Raw genomic sequence first — 26,282 nt, 5'->3', positions numbered from 1 at the left:
TAGTAATAATGAGATAAGAGTGACAACAGTGTCTTCCATTGAGGGAAGACCCCAGGGGGTAGGCACCACTGTCCTCCCCATTTTACAGGGAAGGAAACTGAGCTCAGAGAGTCTGAGTAGTTCTAGAAGGTCACACGGAAGCCTAGTGCTCTGTGATTCCAAACTCATGCTTGGGACCCCGTCACCCGCCGGAATGGGAATTAGAGGCGAGCACTAGAGGTAGGGAGCCCTGCGGAGAGTGTGGAGGGAGAAGAAAGCACAGGCCAGGGGGGAGCCCTGAAAAAGGGATGCTAGCGAGGGAAATAGGAGCTTGGTCAGGAACCTCACCTCGAGGTAGATGTTTGCAGATAGGTGACTTTTGAGTTGGGCCTGAGTAAGATGGGCTGGGCCGGGTGTGGTGGCTGAACACACCTTTGGAATCCCAGTGACTCAGAAAGTGGAGGCTGGAGGATCGGAAGGTAGGAGGCCAGCTTCAGCAGCTTAGTGAGCCCTATCTCAAAAGTAAATAATAATAATAATAATAATGGAAAAGTTTGTCAGGGGGAGGAGGACGGGGGTGGCATGGGGCAGCGGCTTGGAGGAGCCCAGATGTGTGGCTGTGTGTAAGGTCTGGGGGTGTTCAGGGAATGGCTAGCCTCTGGCCCAGGGTGCAAGGGGGTGGGGGTTAAGAGGTCAGAAAGGTGGGATGAGCGCTGTCACTACGGAGATGGGACAACAGGAGTGGCCTGTGGGGAGCCCTGCCCCCAGCCGCCTCAGGTCCGGTGCCAGCCCCTGCAGAGCATAAACGGGATGCCAGCAGAGGGAAACAGGAGCTTCATCGGGAACCTCAAATCGGGGCGGATGTTTGCAGATAGGTGTGGCCTTCCCCACTCGGGATCGTCCCTAGTTCTTCCAATCGCCTTTCATTACCAGGATCCCGCCCTGGGAAGGGAGTCTCCCCGTTCACCCTCTAACTGCTGCCTCCTGCTTCTGCTTTCGCGGTGAAAGCAGAACCAAGGGCTGGGGACGGAAGGGAAAGTGGACAGCAGGATCAGACTCGCTCTTGCCCCCGGCAGCCTGTACCTTTAAGGGTGTGGGCGGGGCAAGACGGGGGCGGGGCGAGCCGGAGGGGCGGGGCCGGGCGGGGCCTGGAGGGCGGGGCGAGCGGCCCGGTTGACTCCGGGCGGGGCGCCCTGGCCCGAGGCGCGGGGCGGAAGGTCGGGCGCGCCCCCGAGGGACCTGGAGGCCGCGAGGCCCGACGGGGGGAGGCGCGGAGTGTGCAGATCCCAGGCCCGGCCCGAGGTAAGCGGCGCCGCCCGCCCGCCGCCGGCGGACCCGGCACCCCAACTTCGACTCCTCAGCGCCCGCCCCGAGTGGAACTGGGCAGCAGAGTCCCAAGGGCTCGCGCCCAGAAAGCGCAGCCCCCTCTCCTGTCCCCGTCCCTTCGCACCAGCACTGGACCCGGGGACCCGCCACGGGAGGGGCCCCATCAGTGCTGATTTGGGAAGTGAAAGGAAGTCGGCGGCCAGTAGAGACCAGATACCTGCTGGTCCTCGTGCGCTGGGACACCAGGGGCGTTGACCGCACGCTCCGCGGGCCAGCATGTGTGTCCATTTTACAGATGAGCTGTCGGAGGCTCCGAGAGAAGTGACCTCCCCGAGGCTGCACTGACAGTCCGCGGCAGACACCCAACTGCCAGGCGGGTGTTTTCCCGTCCAGGTCGCTGCCAGGTGGAGAGGCTCCAACTCATTTTGGAGTCCAGGAGGACAGCGCAGCTGGTCAGCAGGTGAGGGAACTTCGTGCCACAGGCGCCCCCTGCGCCCTCAGGTCCCCTTCTCTTCCCCTGGGCCTCCTCCTCCTCCTCTTCCTCCTCCTCTTCCTCCTCCTCCCTCCACACTGAGCCACCAAGACATTGAGAAACATCTGTTCAAAGAATCACCAAGAAAAAGAGAAAAAGAAAAGATCGGCATCGACCTTGTTTTTCCTGGTGGCAAAAATAAACAGACTCACCCTGGCCATGTGGACCAAGTTCTCCCAGTTGAATTTCTTTGAAGGAAAAATGAAGCCCTTATCCACGGTTGTTAGGGGACAGGCAGGTGCCAGCACCCAGCCCCCTACCACTGCTAGGAGGCCGGTGGCTTTGAGCAATTGACTTCCCTCTGGGCCTCATTTCCTCACCAGAGGAGCTGATGACTTTGTGGCCGACCACCTTGCCTTGTGACCTTGGGCGGGCTGCAGAATTCCTCTGAGTCCCAAACTCTTAAAGCAGCAAGGGTGATGGCAACTGGATGAGGGAGAAGTGGCCCAGAGGGGGGACAGGACTGACTTCACCACATCATGTCTCAGTTTGCTCTTTTGTGAAATGGGAATGAGAACAGGGTTTTGACTGAGTGCAGTATTCTGGTAAAGGGCTTAGTGCTCTTGTTTTTGGTCCTGGGTGATTGAAATCAGGGACACTTTATCACTGAGCTGCATCCCAGCTCTTTTTCTTTTAACTTTAATGTTAATATTTTTTTAGTTGTAGTCGGACACAGCACCTTTATTTTATTTATTTATTTTGGTGTGGTGCTGAAGATCGAACCCAGGGCCTCACACGTGCAAAGCAAGCGCTCTGCCGCTGAGCCACGACCCCAGCCCCTTCTTTTTTATTTTAAGACAGGGTCTCACTAAGTATTTATTGATTTATAATAATATTTATTATTGCCGGGTAAGGCTCTGTCTGCAATCCTCCTGCCTCGGCCTCCCCAGTCGCTGGAGTAGCAGTTGTGTGCCACGCACCCTGTGCTCTTGGCTCTTTATAAAACAGAATGACAGATTGCTTGGCAGGTTGTGGGACCGATGGCTGGCCTCTCAGACTGGCAGCCACAGGCCAAGGACATCCAAGAAGATGTTTGCCTTGATTCTGAGGAATTTCTGGGTCCCCACCACTGTTACGCCCCGCGGCCCCGGAGGCATGTGTCCCTGGATTGTCTGAAACACCTTCCGTCCCTGGTGTTCCTGTCTCAGCCCTGATGTTCCCGGGCCAGGTGTCTGTGTGTCGGGTGATGGGGGCAGTTCTGGTGGAGGCTCCCTGGGGGCTGAGGAAGGCCACCGTGTGACCTGCACGCCACACGGCCAGGGTCCTGACTCTGATCACTGAGCTCCGTCTGCGCTGTGGTTGGGTAGGGGAAGGTGAGAGGACAGCACCTTAGCTGGTCTGGAGCCCCTCTTGCTGTGTCCTGGGATCTTCCATAACATTGTCCCCTCTCTCACTCCGCCCCCTAGGCTGCTGGAGCACCTGCCATTGGAGCTGACTTCCTACAGACGGGGAAGTGGAGCGAGGCTCGGGTGCTGTGGGGTCGATGGCCAGCAGATGGCTGGGTCTCCGCTGAGACGGCTCTGTGTGCTCCTGATGGCGGAGACAGTGTCTGGGGCCTGGGGCCCATCAACAGGGACCCACATCAGCCCCCCATTTCCAGCCCTGGCTGTGAACCAGACACCCATGGCAGATGTGAGTATCTAGGCAGGAAGCAGGGGTCGGGCAGGGGTGCATTCATTCCATTAACAAACATTTATTATTTCTGGGTGCGGTGGCACATGCCTGTAACCCCAGCAGTGGGGGAGGCTGAGGCAGGAGGATCACAAGCTCAAAGCCTCAGCAAGGGCTGGGGAGATGTGTATAAATGAGCATCCACTATGTGCTGGGCACTGAATGGAGTCCTGGATATAACAAAGAAGAACAGACAGACATCCTCGCCTCCCTGTGCTGATGGTCTCCTAGGCAGGGACAGACAGGAGTAAGCTGGTGGCTTTCCGATGGTAACGTGCTGTGTTCAGCAAAGAGTAGATAAAGTGGTGTGGGGAAGAGCATGAGGTTTCCAGGACTTCAGGTTGAGTCACAGAATGTTTCTGTGAGGAAGTGACCTTTGAGCTGAGCCCTGAATGGAGAGGGAACATTTGGAGGGAGAGCGCTGGGACAGGAGGACCAGCAGGTGCAAAGGCCTTGAGGTGGGAGTGAGCGTGGTGTGTTCCTGGAGCAGCACGGAGGCCAGGATGGGCTCAGGGTGAGTCAGGGAAGACCATCAAGACAACCAGGAGGGAGTAGTGGCCAGTTATGACAGGCCCTGTGGGCGGAGGCTGGGGGTGACTGCTTTATGGCAGTTGGTAGCCCCTGGAGGGTTTTAAACAGGGGGAGGTCAGAATCCAGTTTATTTGTTCAAGGGACCTCTGGTTGCTGTGGAGAGAACGGGTTGAGAGGGGAGAGGTTGGTGGGAGGGAGATGGGAGGATGCTCTTGTCATCCAGGGGCATAGGGTGGTGTGAGGGACAGGGACCAAGTGGAGGGACAGAAAGCAGGGCATCCTGCTGGGTCAGGTGGGCACAGTGGTGAGAGAGGTTGCGAGTAGTTCCAGGCCAGATCAACTGAGGGCCTGGGGGTCCATGGACTCAGACAGGGAGCCCCTGGAGGAGCCGTAAGGATCCTGGGGTTGGAGGCAAGAGGGCCCCTGCTGGGCCCAGAGACGCCTCCAGGGGCCCCACGTTGCCCCAGCCTGAGGTCACCCCAGCCTGAGGTCTGCAGGAGGAGGGGCCACAGCAGATCCCAAGTAGGAATGAAGGCGGGGGCTGCTCACAGGTCACGGGGTCTCCTCCGCAGGGGTCGGGGTCTCCTCCAGCAGGGGTCACTGCCAGCGCCCACACTCAGAGCCGCGGGACAGTTATGCCCGGTTCACAGGTGGAGAGGTGGCTTGTGGTTGTGAAATCGCTGCCTCTTGGGGCAGGGAAACGGGTGGTCCCTGTGCAGACGTGGGCTGTCCCAGGGTCCCGCGGAGCCACGGGAGGGGTTGGGGCCCAGGACGGAGGGAGTGACCCAGGGTTTACAGGAGCCCCATTGGTGGACATGAGGGCTGGGCGGTGTGGACAGAGGCAGGAGCAGGGACACCCTGGCACAGGTGCACTGGTGAGGTGTGGCAGTGGCCCTGGGACCAAGCCTGACTGGGGACTTGGGGGAGTAATAGGAACAGGATGTCCAGAGCCACCCGGGGCCTTAGTGCAGGTTGGCTGAGTGTGGCCTCGGCACCCGGGGACAGGTCTGGTGTGAGCTACCAGGGTCTTTGGGGAAGAGGAGCACAGATGCAATGAGGGTGTCAGTAGCCAGATGCTGGACACTTGGGGCTGACCCTGGAGGTCCGAGGGGCCAGGACAGAAGGTCAGTCTCCCCCTGGAGAAAGGGGGAATCGCAGCTGATGTCACTGAGCACCAACTGTGGACCAGGAGAGTCTCTGGACATGGGTTCTTTCATCTGGCCCCTGGTTTCGGGGGCCAAGAACACGACCTGGGGCAAACCCAGACGCTGCTGGCTTTTGAACAAAAGAGAGCTCTCTCCATGACTCGGAATTACGTGATGTGCTAACGAGGGTCCTAATTACATTTTCTTTGAGGGGGTACCCGGGATGGAACCCAGGGGCACTCGACCCCTGGGCCCCATCCCCAGCCCTATTTTGTATTTTATTTAGAGACAGGTCTCACTGAGTTGCTTAGGGCCTCACTTTTGCTGAGGCTGGCTTTGAACTTACGATCCTCCTGCCTCAGCCTCCCGAGCTGCTGGGATCACAGGTGTGCAATACCGCGCCTGGCCTTAATTGCGTTTCTGTTGGAACGCGGCCACACACGTCATTCATGTGAGCCCATGACTCCGTGCCAGCCCCCTGTCCTGACTGCGTTTGCAGGAGGAGATGCCTTGACAGCAGGGGACATTCGGGAAAGACCCTTTATGAAATATCCCAGGTGCTAACGAACTAAACAGAAAAGTCTTGAAGTGTCCCCTCAACCACCCGGTTGCTTAATTCTTTGGCTCTTGGTGGAGCCAGGGTAGACTCTAGCCACCTGTGTCCCCACATTAGATCTTCAAGCAAAGGCACAAGAGCATGAAATGAAACATACGTGACCCCTGTATAGAAACCAAAGCCCAGAGATGTCAAGGAGCTTCCCAAAGGTTACACAGCAAGCTGGCAAATCTGGCTGTCACCCAGGCCTCCCCATCTGTCCTACTGACCTTGTCATCCACATGGCCCTGTTGGATCAGGGTTGGGAGCTGAGGGCCCTGGGGAAAAATCACACCTGTGGACTTCTCTGCTGGGTGGCTTCTGCTCTTTTCTTTTTGACAGGATTTTTTTATGACTTGAAGGTCTTGGGCTGGGCGTGTGCCATTCACTGGCTACAACTCCAAGTAGTCTTCTGGTTTTAGATCATGGGCCTGGTCCCTGCCCTGTCCACCCTGACCCCTAGACCTGGTGTCCCGTGGGTTCTCCTGAGGCTGAGGCAGAGACTCAGGAGGTCAGAGGAGGCTGGGAAGTTACCAGCCTGATCCAGAGCGCCACCAACTGAACACAGAGTGAGCTGGGTACAGTGGGGTGCACCCATAATCCCAGAGACTCAGGAGGCTGAGGCAGGAGGATCCCAAGTTGGAGGTCAGCCTTGGCGATTTAGCAAAACCCTATCTCCAAAAAAAAGGGGAGCGGGGGCTGGGAATGTAGCTCAGGGTAAAGCCACCCTGGGTTCATCCCCAGGACCAGGAGGGGAAGAGAAAGGTACAAATCCAAAGCGTGGGGCTGAGAGTGAGGCTCAGCGTGGGGGACCGGCTCAGCCTGAGGCCCCAGGTTCAAGTCGCAGCACCTCCTCCACCTAAGACCCAGATGATAACGTTGCCCCTGATATTTACTGAGCACCTACTGGGTGCTGGTCTGGCCATGATTGAGTCACCTCTATTTTCCTTATCAGGGGGTTATTGTCCCCATGATTCAGAGGAGGGAACCGAGGTTCATTTCTTTGCCCAAGGAAAGACTGAATCCTGTCTAGAAGGACTCAAGTCGGAATTCCACCTCTGGGCCCGTCCTCAGGGGCTCAGTGTCCACAGCTCAGGGCAACTGCTGCTGGTGGGGATGTGGCTCAATGGAACAGGAGGTGACCCGGGCAGCACCTGCTTCACTGGGACCCCCCACCCTGGGTCCTCCCTCTCTGGGCTGGGTGGGACCCTTTCCTGCTAGAACCCCCCTGGGTGAACTCATTCCCTGGGAAGTCCCTGGGCCTCAGGAGAGCCAGGGCCTGGGTTAGGACGGGGCCTGGGTTAGGACAGGGGTGAAGCCCGTCCCCCCACTGGGCAGGAGGGCTGGCTTTGTGTTGGAGTGTGAGCTGGGGCCATGGACCACTCACCCCGGCCTTTCTCCCTGTGCTGGGGGCGGACGGCCTCCCCCGTGATTTCTTGCTGGGCCACCCAGAGATGCCCAGGCTGGGGTTGTGACCGTCACACCCCCACTCCAACCTCCGGAGCAGACTTTTCCCGTACAGGACCAGAGGAGAAATATTTCTGGTTTTGTGGCCACATGACCTCGGCAGCCACCCTCTGGGGGCAGCACGTGAATGAGGGATGTGGTGGTGCCCAGGCAACGCTGAGGGATGTGGACATTTGGACTTTGTTTAATTTCACGTGTCATGAGGAAAAAAAAAACACTTTGTTTTTTCTTTTCTTTCCGAGCACTGGGGATTGAACCCGGGGCGCTCTACCCCTGAGCCACATCCCCACCACGTTTATTTTTTTGAGACAGGGTCTTGCTAAGTTGCTGAGGCTGGCCTCGAACTTGCCATCCTCCTGCCTCAGCCTCCCAGGTCGTGGGATGGTGGCGTGCCTCCCCGCACCAGGCAGCTTGTCTAGTTCGGGCAGTAGCCGCGCTAACAGGGGCGGGTGTCGTGGACAAAGCTTTGGAACAAGTGGGAGGAGGAGCACATGTAGGCTCCCAGGCGTATGGTGACATCTCTAAGGCCATCACCATGACACAGGAGCTCCTGCAGGTCAGTAGGAAGGGCCAGCGGCGCGGCTCAGCAGTGAGCACCTGCAGGAGCGTGCAGGAGGCCCCGGTCCCTCGCCAGCCCCAACAAGCCCCAGCGCCCTGGGGGAAAAGAAGAAATACGTGTGGCCATCGGCTCATGAAGGGAGCTCTGGGCTTCCCGGCAGCCGGGAGCTTGTAGTGACAGCCCTGTGACCGTGGCGGTGCCAGACTTCCCGTGGCCAGGGCAGGGGCAGGTGGAGGTCTGCTGGTTCCCCATTCTAGTGAGAGAGCTTGGGGAGGGGACTTTGGCAAGGTCTGTTTCAGTGACTGTCCCTCTGTCACACACCTGTGTTTCGGTGGGCTCCTTGGCCTCCAGAGGTCGGTGTCCTGCAGGACTGCTGGGCACGAGTGAGCTGGTGCGTGAACTCCCGCTCTCTGGCCCCGGCCCGAGCTCCTGCAGCCCGGGGCTGGTTCCACCCCACTTCCCCCACGTCCTCCATTCCTTCCTGAAACACCAGGCCTGAGTGTGCTCCTAGAGGGCGCCCAAGTGGGACAAGCTGTGACTCAGCACTGTCATTTCTAGAATTCTCTCCCTCAAAATATCCGCCTGTGTGCCTGGAGAGTCATATGCAAGGAAGTTGGTGGTTGCTGATGTTGGAAAATGAATCACACCATGTGCCCGGCAATAAGGAAATGGTGGCCTTGCTTGTCCGTCGGCCATTGAGTGAAAACTGCTGCAGTTACTAAGGGCAGCAGTGAGCCGGAGTCGGTGGTGGTTAAAGCCAGCAGCTCAGAGCTGGCGCGGTGGGGCATACTGTCATCCCAGTGATTCGGGAGGCTGGGGCAGGAGGATTGAAAGTTGGAGGCCAGCCTCAGCAACTTAGTGAGATTCTGTCTCAATGAAAAAGGGGTGGGGGATGTGGCCCAGTGGTAGGGTGCTCGCCCAGCGTGTGCAAGGCCCTGGGTTCAACTCCCAGCTCTGGGGAAAATAGCGAAAACAGCTCCAGCTGCACGGGCTGCAATCCGCGATGTCCCAGGTCCACTCGGGGACATCGCCTCCGTCCCCTCGTCTACATAATGGGCATCAGGATCGTACCTTCTTCACAGGATTGTGGTGCAGATTAATTTAAATACGTTTGATTTGATTTGTGCTGTTTTCTCGAAGTGCTGGAGACTGACCCCGAGGGTGCTCTCCCTGAGCCCCAGCCCCAGCCCCTTTTCATTTTGACACAGGGTCCCACTAAGTGGCCCAGGCTGGCCTTGAACTTGCCATCCTCCCGCCTCAGCTTCCCGAGGAGCTGGGTGAAAGACACTGTGCCTCCATGTTGAGATCACCAGTCTGTTGTGTCTTTTTGTATGTGAATATGGACATATCTGTTCCTTGGTGAAAGCAAGTTACAGAAATGAGACTTAGAGTGAACTCATCTCGTAGACAAGCTTGTAGGTCAGGTGTGCATACAGACGTCACAGAACCAGGAGGTGTGTCAGGATGTGCTCCAGACTGATCATGCGGGGGCCACTGGGGACAGGGGAGAGATTCTGGAGAACGGGATGAGAAGAGGGGTTCCGGGGTCTTGGGTGGGGATGAGCTGCACCCCAGGGCCCTTGCATTGTATTGGATCATCTTCCCGTAAATTTATGGAGACGAGATGTCCTAGATCAATTAGGTTTGACATTAACAAATAACATCAATCAAAATGCACCCACTATTATGGCTAGAGAAGGTTTTAGGAAAGGAAAAAGATTAGAAAAACAAGAACAAGGTATAGCAGCACCAATACAAATAGATCAAGGAACAGACAGACATGGGTTGGATTTTCACAAAGGGCCACTGAGACAATAAAAATTACTTGGAAATCAGAAAGACCAGTATGGGTTCCTTAGTGGCCCCTGACTAAAGAAAAGATACAAGCAGCCCATGATCTGGTCAAACAACAATTAGCAGAAGGACATATACAACCTTCTGTATCTCCCCATAATACTCCCATTTTTGTCATCAAAAAGAAATCTGGTAAATGGAAATTATTGCAAGATTTAAGAGCCATTAATAATGAGATGGTTATTATGGGACCTGCTCAATCAGGGATTCCTCAATTGTCTGCTTTGCCAAAAACCTGGTACATTTTAGCTATAGATATTAAAGATTGTTTTTTTTCAATTCCAATTCATCATGAGGATAGTCCACGTTTTGCATTTACTATCCCTGCACTGAATCATGAAGGTCCTGATCAGAGATATGAATGGAAAGTACTCCCTCAAGGGATGGCTAACAGCCCAACTATGTGTCAAATTTATGTTAACAAAGCAATCCAGCCACTTAGAAATCAAAATCCTGAACTAAAAATATTTCACTATATGGATAATGTATTATTAGCACACAAAGCTAAAAACACATTGCTAGAATGTTGTGCCACACTTACAAATTTATTAAAAAATTATAATCTAGAGATAGCAATAGATAAAGTACAATTAAGTTTTCCAATTAATTACTTAGGAGTTCTATTATCCTCAACCATGGTCCGTCCACCAAAAATTCAAATACGAGTAGATCAACTCAAATCACTTAACGACTTTCAAAAGTTATTAGGAGACATAAATTGGATAAGGCCTTATCTAGGCATACCAACAGGAGAGTTGGGACCTTTATTTGATATCCTAAAAGGTCCATCAGATCCAAATTCACCCCGAATGTTAACACCTGAAGCAAGAAAGGCATTAAAAATCATTGAGACATATATGGAAAATATGCATTTGGATAGATTGATATAAGTTTGCCTTTATTATTTATTGTACTACCAACAAAAAATATTCCTATAGGAGTATTTTGGCAAGTAGGTCCATTATTATGGATACATTTATCTTATTCTCCTAACACTATTCTTACTAGGTATCCTGAGGCTGTAGGACAATTAATACTCAAAGGAATAAAAGCAGCAAAGGGAGTGTTTGGGATTTCTCCCAATAAAATTATTACTCCATATACTATGAATCAAATTGATGAGTTAGCTGATGAGTTAAATACTTGGGCAATAATCATGTGCAAATCTAATGTTTCATTTGATAACCACTTACCAATCCTTTATTGTCTTTTTGGTCATTGCATCCTGTAATTTTTCCAAAAATGACAAGAAAAACACCTATCATGAATGCTTCAAATATATTCACTGATGGGTCAAATAATGGTACAGCAGCAATAGTTACACCTGATCAAAATTTTACATTTTTAGTGCCCAAACAATCAGCTCAAAAGGTAGAGCTTAATGCAGTATTACAAGCTTTTGTGATGTTTAAAGATTCTGTATTTAATTTATTTTCTGATAGTCAGTATATGCTATAGTATCCCTTGAAGATGCTGGTAGGATTTCCTCTTCCTCTACTGTTTTCTCTTTGCTTTCCACTATACAAAGTCTAATCTGGGACAGAAAAGATCCATTCTTTATAGGATATATCAGGGCACATACAGGATTGCCTGGAGCCCTTAGTTTGGGCAATGATTTAGCAGATAAAACTACTCATGACATACATATTTTCTCTACGCTAGAAGAAGCTACAAATTTTCATAAAAAGTTCCATGTCAATGCTAATACTTTACAAAAGCATTTTAAAATAACTAAGGAACAAGCTAGACAAATGATAAAACAATGTCAAAATTGTGTGACCTTTTTACCACAAGTTAATCTTGGAGTCAATCCTAGAGGACTGATACCTAACCATATTTGGCAGATGAACATCACACACTTGCCAGAATTTGGAAAATTAAAATATTTGCATGTTACAGTTGATACTTCTTCTGGATTTTGATGGGCTCCCTTCATGCCGGAGAAAAAACTAAAGATATTATAACTCATTGGTTACAAAATTTTGCCACTATGGGTGTTCCAAAACAGTTAAAAACAGATAATGCCCCTGGTTATACTTCTACCTCTTTTAAACAATTTTGCTCATCATTTGGCATTATTCATATAACAGGAATCCCATACAATCCACAGGGACAAGGCATAGTTGAAAGAGCTCATCAAACTATTAAAATGTACTTATTAAAGCAAAAAAAAAAAAAAAAGGAATTGGAAAGGGGTATATATTCCCCAAAGATAAACTTAAAATAACACTTTTTACTCTAAACTTTTTAAATTTGGATTCATCAGAGCTTGGTGCTGATAAAGCCAAGGTCGCGGGTTCATTCCCTGTACTGGCCACCAAATGCCACAGTCTGGCTGGGCACAATTCAGGAGCCACTTGTCAAAAGAAACGAACTTTATTTTTAAAACACACACACCAAACCACACAGCTCCTCAGGAAAACCTTCAGAGCCCAACTGCCACCACCGGCTTCCCACAAGCCTCTCTAACTCCCCCACTCCTCCTGCTCTTGAGGTCGACTGGCTGGGTCGCATGGGCAGAGCCAAAAAAAGTCCCCCAATGAGCAGCTCTGTAGTCTGAAAGGGCGGGGAAACAGCCCAATGAGCATCACCACAGAGGAGCCAATCAGTTGGCAGCTGGAAGTTTGCTGGGGCCCCTTCGGCTGTGGCTCTCAACAGCCAGAAACATTTTAAAACCTTCTCGTTTTGTTTCCTTTTGAAACAAACATGTCTGCCTGAATTATTTGCCTTAATTTCAGACATGAGTTCATCTTTCAAAATAAAAGTGTGCCGTTGGCTCTTGGAGGACCTGGGGGACCTGGGGACAGGCTGGAGGGAGGTCACAGCCTCCGGCTCAGAGGGCCCTGGTCCAGCGGCCCTCTCCATCTCTGTCCCTGGTGTCCCCTGCCCCCTGCAGTGTCGTGACGTGTGTGGCCTGAATGCTTCTGACCGCTGCGACTTCGTCAGGGCCACCCCCGACTGCCACAGTGGTGGGGGCTACCTGGACTACCTGGAGGGCATCTTCTGCCACTTCCCCCCCAGCTTGCTCCCTCTGGCTGTCACCCTCTACGTGAGTCTGGGCTGCTGGTGGGGGAACGGGGGCTCAGGAGGGCCTGGGCTCCACTGTCCCTCCCCCTCAGGTGTTCTGGCTGCTTTACCTGTTTCTGATTCTGGGCGTCACCGCAGCCAAGTTGTGAGTCTGACCCTGGGCCCGCCTGCGGCTGAATGGGGAAGTGACCCTCAGGGATGGCCCCTGAATCCTGGGGCAGGGGACGGGGACCCAGGGCAGGGGGCAGGAGGACATGGGCAGGAGCAGGGGACGGGGGATGGGGTGAGGGGCAGAGGGTGGGGACAGGGGCAGGGACTCTGGAGTGGGGCAGGGCCAGGCAGGGCAGGGGGCAGGGGCCCTGGGGCAGGGCCAGGCCTGGTGGCCAGGTGGCTGGGTGGCAAGGTGCCCTGTCTGCTCCCCAGTTTCTGCCCCAACCTGTGGGCCATCTCCAGCGTCCTCAAGCTGTCCCACAATGTGGCAGTATCCTTGACTGCTGGGCCTCCCCTGGAGGGTGGGAGGGTGGGGAGGAGGCCCCGGGGCGGCTCGCGGCAGAGAGGCCCTGTGGACCCTTGACCTGCTCCCATGGTGTCACCTTCCTGGCCTTTGGGAATGGTGCCCCAGATATCTTCAGCGCCCTGGTGGCTTTCTCGGACCCACGCACGGCTGGCCTGGCCATCGGCGCTCTGTTCGGTGAGTGTGGCCCTGGGCGGGGAGCTGGCAGCGGGGCATCCCTGGCTGAGCCGGGCCACTGTCCTCCAGGCGCAGGTGTGCTGGTGACCACCGTGGTGGCCGGAGGCATCACCATTCTGCACCCCTTCCTGGCCGCCTCCAGGCCCTTCCTCAGGGACATCGCCTTCTACATGGCCGCCGTGTTCCTGACCTTCACCGCGCTCTACCTCGGCAGGGTCACGCTGGCGTGGGCCCTGGGTGAGCAGGCTCAGGGGACAGGAGCCATCCCCGGGGTGGTCAGGAGCTCAGGGACACGAGAGGTGGCCGGTGGGGTGGAGGGTCGACTTGATTCCAGGGACGGAGCCAACAGGGACTAAATGGCCCCAGTGACCAAAGGGACAGGAGGGGCCGTCCAGAGCATCCGAGGTCCCCACTCCTGACCAGGGACACAGCCACATCCCGGCAGCCACACTCCCTCCCGACGGCTCCAGGAGGGCACGTCAGGGGACCAGCAGGGACCTGCGGCCCGGGAGCTGGCACCAGGCGCCCTGTGGCCAAAGGCAGGGCCAGGGCTGGACAGAGGGTCACAGACCCTCGAGATGTGGCCCCTGCAGGAGGGAGCAGGGCCGACTCCCAGGCTCTGACCTGTGGCTACCTGGGCTGGACCTGATGCCCCGGCCTGGGGTGGTGAGGCCCACAGGACGGAGAACGGGCTCCATCTGGAGCTGCCAGCCCTGGCTGGTGGCCCCTGTGGCCAGAACGGCACTTGCCAACGTCCCCTGCGCGCAGGTTACCTGGGCTTTTACGTGTTCTATGTGGTCACCGTGATTCTGTGCACCTGGATCTACCGATGGCAGCGGAGAAAGTCCCTGGTCTACTCCATGCCGGGGACACCAGGCAAGTCCCCAGGAGAGGACCAGGGGGACCGGGAGCCGCCAGGCCCCTTAGGGCTATCTCAGGTCCCTTGAGGCCCATCCCCTCGTGGTCACACCCCTGTCCCTCCGCCAGGCCCCTCCCTGAGCTGGCTCAGGCCCCGGCCTCGTCCGCTGGCCCCCGTTCCCTGGCACCCTGCCATGTCGTGGCCAGCATCACTGCCACGTGCCCCAAGGCCCCGCGCTGCCCTTGGAGCCTTCTTTACTTTTGATTTTGAGACAGGGTCTCGCTACGTTGCCCAGGCTGGTCTTGAACTTGGGAGTCCCTGAGGTGCTGGGATGGCGGGCGGCGCCACCTCGCCCCACCCCCCTTTTACTAGGAAGGAGGCAGCCTGGGGGGGGGGGCAAGCCCCCGAGGCCAAGAAACTGGAGGAGCACAGACAGGAAGGACCCTCAAACCCAGACCCCAAAGGCTGCTCCCTTACCTCAGTGCCAGAAGGGACAGCTGGGGGCCCACAGCCGTCTGCTGTCGGCCCTCGTGTGGCTGATGGACGGTGAGCCCCAGAGGGCAGGACGCTCCTGGCGCCGAGCAGGTGCTGGTAACTCCTCCTACGGGAAGTCGGCCGAAGTTTTCCCTCCCTCTCCTCTCTGCCAACTGGGCTGTCAGAGCTTGTCCTGTCAAGTGTCACCCCTGTGGGCTGGGTGCCAGGGGATCAAGGCCTGGAGAGGGAGAATTAGGGCTGCAGCTCAAGGGGACCGGTTTCCTTCCAGGCCTGGAAGAGTCCAGAACCTCCTAAGGAAGGTTTCCGACTAGTTGAGACCATACAGGGTTCCAAACTCTCTAAAGTACAGGTCTGAAGTCAGTAAGTGGGACCCAGGTCGTCTTCGGATGTCCTTAGTAGGTCAGCGCTAGTTCCGCGCACTTGCACTTTGTGAGCTGGGCGTCCTGGCTGGGGACGGTTTCCTGAGCCTGCCCCAGATGGCGGAGGCCGAGTGGAGCTCAGTGATACGGCGACCCCTGGCACACGAGGCCCTGGCTCGGTCCCCAGCACCAAGAAGAATCAAATACAGGGGCCTGACTCGTGGTCCCCTAAAATGGCCCTGGCCTGCCGGGTGTGGTGACTCACACCTGTCATCCCAGCGGCTCGGGAGGCTGAGGCAGGAGGCTCTCAAGTTCAAAGCCAGCCTCAGCAATTTAGTGAGGCCCTAAGCCACTCAGTGAGACCCTGTCTCTAAATAAAATTAAGAATAGGGCTGGGGACATGGCCCAGTGGTCAAGTGCCCCTGAGTTCAATTCCTGGTACTAACAACAACATCAAAAAAGGCCCTGTCCTGGAGTGTCCCCCAAAGTGGTGCCCGTGGTCTGGGCTCTCAGCTCAGCCCCTGTGGACGCCTCCTGCAGAGACGCAGTCTGATTCCGAGGAGGATCCTGTGTCTTCCAACACCAACAGCTATGACTATGGTGAGTCCTGCACCCTGGGCCCGCTGGGTGGGGGCGCCAGGGCCAAGGAGGGGCCCTCTAAGCGGCCATACCCGCGCTGCCTCCACACACAGGTGACGAGTTCCGGCCACTGTTCAACCAGGAGGAGAGCACGGCCCGCATCCTGGTCCACGCCCTGAACCCCCTGGACCTCAGGGCGTGGAGAAGCAAGTCGGCGTCCTGGAGGGCCCTCAAAGTGCTCAAGGTGTGGCCCCCTGAGCCCTGGCCAGTGCCTGACCTGGGCACTGCCCTCCGTGAAGGACAGAGAGAGGGAGGAGGGGACCTTCCGGGTGAGGGGGCCAGGGCTGGGGCGAGGGAGGGGTCAAGGCCTGTTCACCCGCTGCTTCTGAGGTTTGGTGTCCCCGAGGTCTAGCTCCGAGCTGGGTCCCCAGGACATGTCCACCACTGCCACCTTCCTCATCTGGCCTCAGCCCCTGTGGGCTCCTGGAGGTAACCAAGAAACCTCCAGCATGGATATGTTTTAGGCCTCCTCAGTCCTGGGGGCAAATGCTGTTTGCTTCCCATGGTGGCTCTGGGTGCGTCATGGCCATGGGCCAATCACGATCCTCCGAGCCTCAGTTTCCCCCTGTGGAGTGGGGATGGTCCAGTGCCTTCCCCCTGGTGAGGCTGTAACAGCAAGTTGTTACCACAGCAATGCTGAGTAACAAACGAGCCCGAGACTCTCATTCTCTGATAGTGACAAGGGTGACTATTGCCAAAGGTCTGGTGGTGCAGGCCTGCCCAGGGTCTCGTTCTCAGCCCAGTGGGCACCTGGCACATGTTCTTTCCTTACTGGGAGAGGCCACAACACACGGTGCAGGAAAGGCCCTGCTCCCGCCACGCTCGCCAGCAGTGCATGTTTGAAGGCCGAGCGCAGGGCCTAAGGTAGGGCGGGCACCCTGTGCTGGTGACCCACTAGACATGGCGAGACACAGGGTGCGGCCCACCCCTCTGGGTGGCTGTTGACAGGTTTCTTAGCCTCTCGGGCCTGCTTCTGAATTATTTATAGTCCCTGTCGGGGTCCCATGGTAGGGTGAATAATGACCCCTGAGGACACCCTGGTCCTCATCCCCAGAGCCCGCGGATGCGCCACCTGATGGGACAGAGGGCTTTGGGTGTGTGGTCTGTGGTCTGGAGATGGGGAGCTTATCTGATATTCTGGGAGGTCCCGTGTAATCACAGGGTCCTCGTCAGGTAGAGGGAGGTAGAGGGGTCACATCAGAGGAGGAGTCAGGAAGGTTGGGATGGCGTGAGGCCAGGATTCCAGGGAGGCAGGGGGTTCCTGGGAGCTGCAAAAGGGGATGGACAGTCCCCTGGAGCTTCCAGGAGGAACACGGTCCTGCTGACCCCTGGGCCTTGGGCCCTCTGCCTCAGAACGTGCGAGAATGCACTTGGCCGTCTTCACTTGCTCAGTGCGTGGCGATGGGAACCGTATGCGCCCAGCCCACGCTGTCCGAGAGTGCTTCTGCGCTGGGTCCTGTTCAGGGGCTGCCGAGCTCTGTGCGTGGCCGGCCAGGACTCGGCCTCCCCACCCACACCTTCCCCCCTTGCCCGCTTGGCAGCTGCCCGTGGAGTTCCTGCTGCTCCTTACTGTGCCCGTCGTGGACCCAGACAAGGACGACCGGAACTGGAAGCGGCCCCTCAACTGCCTGCACCTGGTGGTCAGCCCCCTGGTCCTGGTCCTGACCCTGCAGTCGGGGGCCTGTGAGTGTCCCACCCCTGGGCTGCCCCGTGTCTTCTCCCCGGCCACAGCAGGCAGGCCCCGGGGCAGCAGAGTCCAGACCTGGAGCTACCTCTGTGTGCCCAGGCCTCAGGGACCCCAGCTGGACACTTGTCCAGAGACCTTCAGCTGGCCCAGGCCTGCCGGCTACAGACGGTGACACTGCGGTCACATCCACTCTGGCTTGGTGTCCCCTACGTTAGAAGGGGGGGAGAAGGGGGAGCCCAGGGGCCAGAGCCCCCAGCCTGTGTGAGGCCCAGGCGCTGTCCCCAGCCCGTAAAAATGTCCAGCTAATCAACAAACAAAACCTGTGGAGATTTCATGCCAAACTTTAGATGTGGCCTTCTCAAGCTCTGGGCCACGGAGGCCAGGGTGGCCGGAGCCAAGAAGGGTCACCCCAGGGACACCTGCCATCCAGACCAGCTGCCCAGTGCCCTCCTCGCCTGGGGGGCGTGCCTGGCTGGCTCAGCACCGTCCCTTGCTAATGTCATCTGCTGGTCCCCAGTGCATCAGTGTCCCCTCTGGCCCAGAATAGCCTCCTCATGTCCGGTGGAGGGGACACGGATCTCATCAGACATCTTCCAACTCTTGCCGTTCAGATTTCTTCCTGTTGTCTAACTTTAGTGCCTCATGGTACCCTTTCCCTCCATTGGCCAGGCTCCTCAGCAGGCTGGGAGGAGAGGACACAGTGTGACCCTGGGGCTCTCTGTCCATCGCAGTCTCCATCCCCGTACACTGGGCGCCCTTCCTGGCCTGCAGCTTGCTTTCCCAGCCCTGTGGTTGATCTGGTCTCGCAGGGCCGGGGGCCAAGCCAGGCCTGGGGCAGCCGGGCAATGCTCTGTCCCAGTGGGTCCCCAGCCCCTCCCTGGCTCCCTGAAGAGGGCGTCCAGAACCCTCCCTGCTCAGGCCAGCTTTTCGGCCGCCCCTCAGTCTGCTCCACTGGACTCGATGTCCCCGAGTCAGCTCTTGAGTCAGACGGAATCCCTGGACAGGAAGCCCATCACCTGCACCAGCAGGATTGGCCTCGTTTCCAGAAAATCCATGGTCCTGCGGAAATAGACGCAGTGGACCTAAGGCCCCTCCTCCCGTCCTCCTGGGCCCGGCTCCGAGCCGCGCGCACACGGGGATTGGCAGGTGATGGAGACGTCCCCAAGATGAGGGGACGAGGAGGGGATGGAGCAGGGACCCCTTGAGGTGCCATTCTGGGGCGTTCAGTGTCTTGCCCACACGTCCCTGATCATCTGGTGGTGGCAGGTCCAGCCTGGCACAGGCCCATTCCAAAGTGCTGCCCTTCACACACTGTGGTCACTCCTCTAGAGTTCTCAATGGCTCCCCAGTGCCTCTGGCTCTCTGGAGGCCTCTGGGACTGGAAGGCAGCACCTCCCGGCCTCTCTGGGCCCTTCCCTCCCCAGCTCTTCCCTCTTCCTGGGCCTCGACCCAGCCCTGCTGCTCGCTGGGCTCCGGGAGCTCTCCCTGGTCCCCGCGTCCGGCCACCCTCCAACATTCCTCCGGCACAGGCTCAGCAAGTGCTGGACCAAGGTCTCACCCAGGTGGCTCATGCCAGAGCCAGCACTAGCAGACACTGAACGCTGTCGGTCACCTGTCGGTCCCCTATCGGTCACCTGTCCCGTACTGTGTTCAAGACTTTGTGAACTTAGCCCCCCTCAGTTCTTATACCCACCAGATGTGAGAGACCAAGAGCCAGACTACAGAGAGGACCGGGTCTTAAGTGCGTGTCTGGGCGTTTGGACCTTTGGCTTTCTTTGAAGCTGGTACTACCTCCTGGTGGCGAACGAAACGGGGCGCGCAGAACTCTGGGGTGTCCCCTGCAGAAGGCCCCCTTAGTGTCGGGTGCGAGGCTCTGGAACCTTCCCCTTGCTGATAGGAGAGGGCCGAGTGGGGCTGCCCAGGGGTCCGCTGCCCGCCCAGGAGCCGCCTTGGAGCTCAGCCGGGCACCGGGGCTGGTTATGATGGCTGCATGGAGGTGGGGGTGGGCACAGTGGGCACAAGCCTGGTCGGGGTTTTGGTGACCCATGGAGGGCAGAGGCCGTGCGGGCAGGGCTGGCCAGGGGAGTATCTACCGTCATCCGTGAGGCTGGGACTCCCGCCAGATCTCGGGTCCCTCGTCACTCTGAGGGCCCCAGGAGCAGTGGGGCAGGTCCTGCTGGGGCTGCAGCGCTGGTCTCCTCCGCAGATGGCGTCTACGAGATTGGCGGACTCTTCCCCGTGTGGGCGGTGGTGGTGATCGCGGGCACCGCGGTGGCTTCCGTAACCTTCTTTGCCACCTCCAACGAGGTGCCCCCCAGGCTCCACTGGGTAAGACTGGGGCCCCAGCTGGGCGAGGGGCCCTCGGTGTCCGGGGCATGGGCCGGTCGTCACTTTCTCCTGTGACGGGGACCTGAGGGCTCCTGTCCGAGTCACGGTTATTTGGGGGATCCTCTGGTTTATGGAGGTGCAATTCCCAGGCCGCACAGTTCCCGCCCACCCCGCGGCAGTGTTGGTGTGTCCATGGGGTGGGGTGGCCATCATCCCCGTCCATCCAGGACGTCTTCACCCCAGGAAGAACTTAGCCCCACAGAGTCAGCACTGTCCTCTCCTGGCCTCTGGCACCTACGGCCCCTCTCTGGATGCTGTGACATGCGTATCTGACGCTGCAGCACGTGGCCTCGTGCGTTGGCTCTGTGCGGCCCTAGGCAGCTGGGGGGCTGCCTTCCCCCCATGGTCAGCGCCTGTGTGAAGGACTCTGTGTGGAAACCCGCTCTCCTGTCCTCTGTGCACGTCCCTGGGGTGCAGTTGCTGGGGCAATGGCAGCTGTATTTGCTTCCTGAGGACCCACCAGTCTGTTCCCAAAGCTGGTGAGGAAGCATCTGTGTTCCCGGTGGTGACACCCCGGGATGGGGGGGTCTGTGTGGTGGCTCTTCCATTCCCTCCAGTCTCGCAGGCCAGGGACTTTCAGGCAGTGCATGCGGACTTCTTCTTCAAAAACCCCCTCAAAGTTCTCAGGCCATGGATGTAGCCCAGCAGCATGGCCCTTGCCTGGCTCATGGGAGCCCGGGCTCCGTCCGCAGTACCAGAAAGAAATCACTTAAAATTTTTCATATGTTACATTTCTTTTTTTTTTTCTTTTTTTTTTTTTTAAAAGAGAGAGTGAGAGATGGAGGGAGGGAGGGAGAGAGACAGAGAGAATTTTAATATTTATTTTTTAGTTTTTGGTGGACACAACATCTTTGTATGTGGTGCTGAGGATCGAACCCGGGCCGCACGCATGCCAGGCAAGCGCGCTACCGCTTGAGCCACATCCCCAGCCCAACATATGTTATATTTATTGACAAAAATGCGGGGTTGTTCTGGTTTGCTTTGGGTTCTTTTTAGCCACTGGGGCTTGAACCCAGGGCCTCCTACTTGCTGGACCAGGTCCCGTCCCCAGCGCTCTGTCCCTGGCCCTTTCCAAAATTTGTTTTGAGATGGGGCCTCGCTAAGTGGCCCAGGTTGGCCTCGAGCTTCTGTCCTCCTGCCTCAGCCTCCCGAGCAGCTGGGGTCCCGGCGCCCATGCCTGCTGCTGGCCGAGGACCGTACTGTGTGACTGCACTTACACAAGTGTCGTGACAGCAGATCCGTGGAGACGGGCACGGAGCAGTGTGGGTGGGGGCTGGGTGGGGTTGGGGGGGGCTGTTGGGGGTGATGGGTGGCATTTGATACAGCTGTGAGGAACCCTTTCCCCCAAAGATGTCCGCACTGACCCTTGCCGAGCGCTCCCCTGCGCGGGCCGTGGTCACGTTCTCGGCTCCCTCTCTGCCTCTTGTCTCATCCTACGGATGTGAAGTGGAGGCCGTGTCCCGGTCACTGGCCGGGTCCCAGCAGGGTGCGTCTTGTCCACAGCTCTTCGCCTTCCTGGGCTTCCTGACCAGCGCCCTGTGGATCAACGCGGCTGCCACGGAGGTGGTGCACATCCTGCGCTCCCTGGGCGTGGTCTTCCGGCTGAGCAACACGGTCCTGGGGCTCACGCTGCTGGCCTGGGGCAACAGCATTGGAGGTGACTCCCTGGGCTGGGTTCTGGGCAAGCAGAGTCCCGTCCTCGGCCCCAGCCAGAGGTGCATGTGGGCAGCGGTCTGTCTTCAGCACGTGCACGGTGCCCAGAGTTGTTCTGGAGTGACCGACATCGGGCATTGGGGTGACATGGCCTGAACTGCCACTGAGCCAGGAAACTACAGAGTCCCTGCCTCTTCCCCAATCTCTGACGCCTGGGTACTGGGTGGCTTCTTAGAGTTCAGGCAGGATGCAGTGCCCACTGCAGCCAACCACGCTTAATACAGCTACAGCAGCCAGGTACAGTTGGCCAGGTTACGCACTGCATCCCGGCATCCAGACAAGGGAGGGGGGACCTAAAATCCAGGCCTCCCTCCACTTGGCTCTCGGGGCAGCTTTTCCTGATCCACAGAGGTGCTGTGTGGCCGTCCCCTCCCGCAGCAGGTGGGACTCGGGTGAAATGTGGGGAGCAGCAGGTCATCCCGTAGCTGAGTCAGTCCTGCTGGGAGGGCGTGGGAAGAGTGGGAGACTCCTGTCCCCGGACACCGTGGCCGCGGTGTCTGGTGGTGAGGGGCAGGGAGCCACCTGCCACTCAAGGCCCCGCTTCCGCAGACGCCTTCTCAGACCTCACGCTGGCTCGCCAGGGCTACCCGCGGATGGCGTTCTCCGCCTGCTTCGGGGGTATCATCTTCAGTATCCTTCCGGGCTGTGCTGGCCAGCGCTGGGCGGGGTCCCAGGGCGCCGGGTCCTTGGGCTGCGGGGAGTCAGTGTTCCCCGGGCAGCGGTCTACCCTGGGCCCTGGCCTCTGCTGTGGAGGGACAGAGTGTGACGGGCGCCAAGCTCTGTGAGACTGTGCCGAGCAGGCAGGGCCAGGTGTGGCCCTGGGGCCGCTGTTCCCGGGCCCTGGTCCACCTGGGCAGAGGGCAGCCGGGTGGCCCCGGGAAGAGGGCCTTTCTCCTGGCCACCTTCCTTTGGTGGCTGCTGGGGTCCAACCCAGGCCTGTGCACGAGGCCAGCCTCCACTGCTGGCTGCCCCCAGCCCTAAGGGCTTTGAACCCGCTGTCCTGGAGATGGCCTTGACCCACGCCACGCACTATCCTGGGTTCCCGGGGACTGTGGGTGGCGGCTCCCTCTGTGGGGCTCACGGTGCCGAGCCCTCCTGACTCCTACTTCGGTCATGAGGCCTGAGTGCGAAACGTGCTCAGCACACCCTCTTCCAGGCACTAACCCTGGAGCCCGGCTCTTCCGTGGGGCCCCTGGACGTGGGCAGTAGGCACAGATGACAAAGCCACGCTCCTTCTGGCCCTGGCACCCCAAGTCCCAGCAGGAGGGCGGGAGGGTGGTGGCCGCTGCCCTGTGGAGCTTCCTGAGCTGGCTGCAGACATCCTGGTGGGCGTGGGGCTGGGCTGCCTGCTGCAGATAGCCTGGGGCCACGTCCCCGAGGTGAAGGTGAGTGGGGGGGGGGACTCAGGGGCTGGGGGGGGGCTGGGAGGGAAGAGCATCCCTGGGTTCAAAAAAAATGAAGAAGAAAAAAAAGGAAAGAGAGGGAGGGGGAGGGGAAGGGAGGGAGGTGGGGGCGAGGAAGGACCTGGGCGAGGACAGAGGAGCACCCCACAGGGCCGGGAGACCCTTCCCACCTCAGCGACTCCCACTTCCTGGAGTCGGTCCGTGAATTCCCGACAACTCTGAAGTGAGAATATCTGCTGAGTTGAAACAAGCGCGCGTTCCTTTTGCGTTGCTGAAGCAGCTAGGAGTCAGAGTAGGACACAGGCGGTGCCTACCTGCCGGCCCGCTGGGTCCAGGACGTCCTGAAGTCTCTTGCTGTGTGACTTTGAGTAAGGTGGGACATCTCTGTGCCTCAGCTTTCTACCTGTAAAATGGGGTAGATGGTACCTCTAGGCCTCCCGAGTGGGGACAGAGCCAAGCTGATCGCGGGTCCCAGGGCTGCCCACGGGGCGCTGGGAGGAGAGGAAGGCAGGCGCCCGCGGGTTGGGGAAGGTCTGAGACGTACGGTGGGTGGCAGGTTCTCAGGGCCCCTGTGGCCTCCTGACCCCTGTGGGGTGTCTGGGAATGTGCGGGGTGCTGGGCCCTGAACCAGGGACCTCTCCCTGCATGCTGAGCCAAGCTCCCGCCCTGGGCTGCACCAGCCTGCGCTGCGTCTTCACCCAGTTGCCCGGGTGCCCATGCAGGTGATGTCAGGAGACTGTCCTGACAGGCGGGAGACAGGGCCAGGCTGGAACAGGAAGGACTGGGTGACGCAGGTGGCTCCTGTGGCCAGTTAGTCGAGTTCTAGAGAAGAAGGTAGCCAGGGTCTGGGCAGCGCTTTCTCCTTACAGATGAAGCCTGAGGCCAGCAGAACCTGACGGCCGCCTGCCCAGGCTGCCCGGGCTGCTGGAGAAGGAGGGGCGTGGGTGGCGGAGGCTGGTTTAAGCCCTTGCAGGGGAAGCACTGGGGGGCCAGGGGAAGGTGGCTGGTGGAGACCAAGTTGCTCCCGGGTCTCTGGGAGCCAGGGGTCCTGAATAGACCCTCTGCCACTGACTTGCAATTCATGGCCCTGCGTGCTGGCCAGGCCAGCTAGCAAACGGCTGCGTGGGCTTGGGAAGTTGGCTTCTCAGAGAGGCGACACTGCTGCACACGGTCACCCTCATGGGCTCCAGAGCACTCCCTTCTCATCATGGATTCTAAGGCCATTCCGAATAGAGGCGCTAGCCCCCCCCCCCCCCCCCGGCCGGTTCCTTCTCTTCTGTGTGTGTGTGTGTGTGTGTGTGCACGTGCTCTGCCATTAGGTTGCGAGAGACAAGAGACACTAGGTTGGGCAGATGTCCTTGGGACTGTCAGGGGGAAAACACAAGTTGCTCTTTTAAAAAAGATTTTTGATTTTTATTATTTACCTTGTGGATTGAACCCAGGGCCTGGCACATTCTAGGCAAGCACTCTAATTTTTTGAGATGTGGTCGGTCTCGCTAAGTTGCCCAGGCTGGCCTTGAACTTGCAGCCCTCCAGCCTCAGCCTCCGGAACAGGTCACAGGTCACTGCACCTGGCTGGCTTATTTCTTTTGAGCTGGAATCTTGCTGAGTTGCCCAAGCTGCTCGTGAACTCCTGGGCTCTGTCCAAGTCTTAGCTTCCTCGACTGTAAAACGGAGGTGATCATAACACCTACCAGAAGGGACCACGGCGGCACCGAAGCAGCCAGTGCTCCCAAGGCCCCCCGCACAGAGACCCTGGGTGGAGCCTGAGCAGCCACCGTTCCTTCAAAATGCTCACTTTCAATGTCATCACAAAGGCTCAGCATAGAACAGCTGACAGGGTTGTAGGGCCAGGCCCACTGACATTCTGCTACGGTTGCTTTATTATCTGTCCCTCCGTCCATCCGTCCACCCATCCCATTTCTGATGAGAGGCTCCCAGGCAGGTGGGACTGGAGGTTGCTGCTTCTGGGGTCACGGCTGGGTCCCCGGGTGGGGTCCGCCCCCACAGGTGGCCCAGGCGCTGTCTTGTTCTCCGCAGCTGCAGCCCGAGGGCCTGCTGGTGTGGGTGCTGGCCGGCGCCCTGGGCCTCAGCCTGGCCTTCTCCCTGCTGGCGGTGCCCCTGCAGTGCTTCCGGCTCCGCAGGACCTACGGCGTCTGCCTGCTGCTCTTCTACCTGGGCTTCCTGGCCGTGGCCTTGCTCACCGAGTTCGGAGTGATTCACTTGAACAGGACATGACCAAGGCCACCTGTGGTGTGTTGGTGGCACCGAGGGGGCTCCTGCAGCCTCCTGCTGGGGACTGGAGTGGGCAGCTCCGCAGGTGGCTCTTGCTGCCGGGGCACATCAGCTGAGCCCCTCCGGCCTGGACCCCAGCCCCGCTGCTGGCCTCTGGGGAGTGGCCTGGCTGTGGCCTGACTCCAGCGGAAGCCAGACCTCCTGAGTGACCCAGAGTCCTCAGAGGGAAGGGCTGGGCCTGGGGCAAAGGAGTCGGCCTGGCTGCGGTCCTGGCGACCTGCCTTCCCTCTCACTGGCCTTCGGGCCTCCTGCTCCCTCAGGTGCCTCGGGTGAGGGCCCAGGTGAGCCCCCCAGTGTCGGACCCACAGGGACGGCCCGCGGAGCTCTCCAGTTGCCAGGTTCCCAAAGCCACAAGAACCAGGCGGATCAGCACATCTGCTCAACCAGGACTGTGCAGCCCTCGGGCCATGGCCCTGCCACATGCAGGGCCACACGTGGGACGGTGGCCCTGGACTCTAGAACTCGGGGCTCCCCCGCTGCATACCAGGAGTTTGCCCACGGGCCTGCGCCCACCTCAGGGAGTGCCAGGGCCTCAGGCCTTCTCAGGAAGCAACTGCTGCCCACTGCCCTATGCCCTTGGTCAAGAGGGACTCGCCACCTTCCCCCCCCCCAAAAAAAAACAGTATTAAATATTTGAAGTATTTTCTGAGCAGCACAGACTCGGCCATCCTTCTGCAGCCAGGGCCAGGTGGTGACTGGCTGGTGGCAGGCCCCTTGGCAAGGCTGGGGATGGGGGCCTGGGACAGCCAACGTGGGACCTCTGCCCTCTCCCCTACGTCAAGTCATGAGGCAGCAGCCACATGTACAAAGCAGAGGCTTTTATTAATACGCCAGGAATCCAGGGACACGGCGGGTCCCCAGGTAACAAGTCACCTGTACAAGACCCCGGTGCCGCCCCGCCGTCACACAAAATGATTGTCTGCAAGGTGGAGTAAGGCTGGGTGGGGAGAAGCAGGGGGCAGGAGGCGTCCTCCCCAAAGTGCCACCGCCTCACTGGGAAGGGTGCACAGGACCACGCTACCCCTGCCAGGCTGTGACCCAGCTGGTAGCAAGGGCCACCTGGTCCC

General features: G+C 58.2%; 1 protein-coding gene across 14 annotated transcripts; it reads left to right on the top strand.

Annotated features, from left to right (window-relative positions):
- Nucleotides 1-1,106: 1,106 nt before the first annotated feature.
- On the top strand, nt 1,107-25,858 carry SLC8B1 (solute carrier family 8 member B1). 14 transcript variants are annotated; one of them, XM_081284463.1, is made up of 18 exons: nt 1,114-1,281; nt 1,601-1,765; nt 3,244-3,469; nt 12,556-12,831; nt 13,110-13,169; nt 13,275-13,377; nt 13,447-13,614; nt 14,146-14,253; nt 15,553-15,690; nt 15,783-15,913; nt 17,271-17,412; nt 18,359-18,562; nt 19,623-19,744; nt 21,308-21,461; nt 22,067-22,147; nt 22,835-22,902; nt 24,961-25,173; nt 25,476-25,858. In XM_081284463.1, exons 3-17 carry the CDS (start codon nt 3,332-3,334, stop codon nt 25,156-25,158), a joined length of 2,091 nt encoding a protein of 696 aa, XP_081140589.1. In that variant the 5' UTR covers nt 1,114-1,281; nt 1,601-1,765; nt 3,244-3,331; the 3' UTR covers nt 25,159-25,173; nt 25,476-25,858. The 14 variants fall into 14 exon arrangements, 13 of the variants coding, with proteins under 13 accessions (XP_081140584.1, XP_081140586.1, XP_081140589.1 ...); XM_081284464.1 differs by having other exon boundaries at nt 1,117-1,281; nt 12,556-12,708; nt 12,779-12,831; ... (1 more) ...; nt 13,273-13,377; nt 24,961-25,853; XM_081284462.1 differs by having other exon boundaries at nt 1,581-1,765; nt 24,961-25,855.
- The last annotated feature ends 424 nt before the right edge of the window (nt 25,859-26,282 follow it).

The sequence above is a fragment of the Spermophilus citellus genome (assembly GCF_964194105.1).
Source record: "Spermophilus citellus genome assembly, chromosome: 3".
Classification (NCBI taxonomy): domain Eukaryota; kingdom Metazoa; phylum Chordata; class Mammalia; order Rodentia; family Sciuridae; genus Spermophilus; species Spermophilus citellus.
Note: the sequence above shows the minus strand (reverse complement) of the source record. Positions and strands in the feature narration are given on the sequence as shown.

Coding starts and splice junctions, on each gene's coding strand:
- SLC8B1 (XM_081284463.1), top strand. CDS start 3,332: ATGGCTGGGTCTCCGCTGAGACGGCTCTGTGTGCTCCTGATGGCGGAG. Junction 13,378..13,446: donor GGCCATCGGCGCTCTGTTCG/GTGAGTGTGGCC, acceptor ACTGTCCTCCAG/GCGCAGGTGTGCTGGTGACC. Junction 15,914..17,270: donor GGGCCCTCAAAGTGCTCAAG/GTGTGGCCCCCT, acceptor CCCGCTTGGCAG/CTGCCCGTGGAGTTCCTGCT.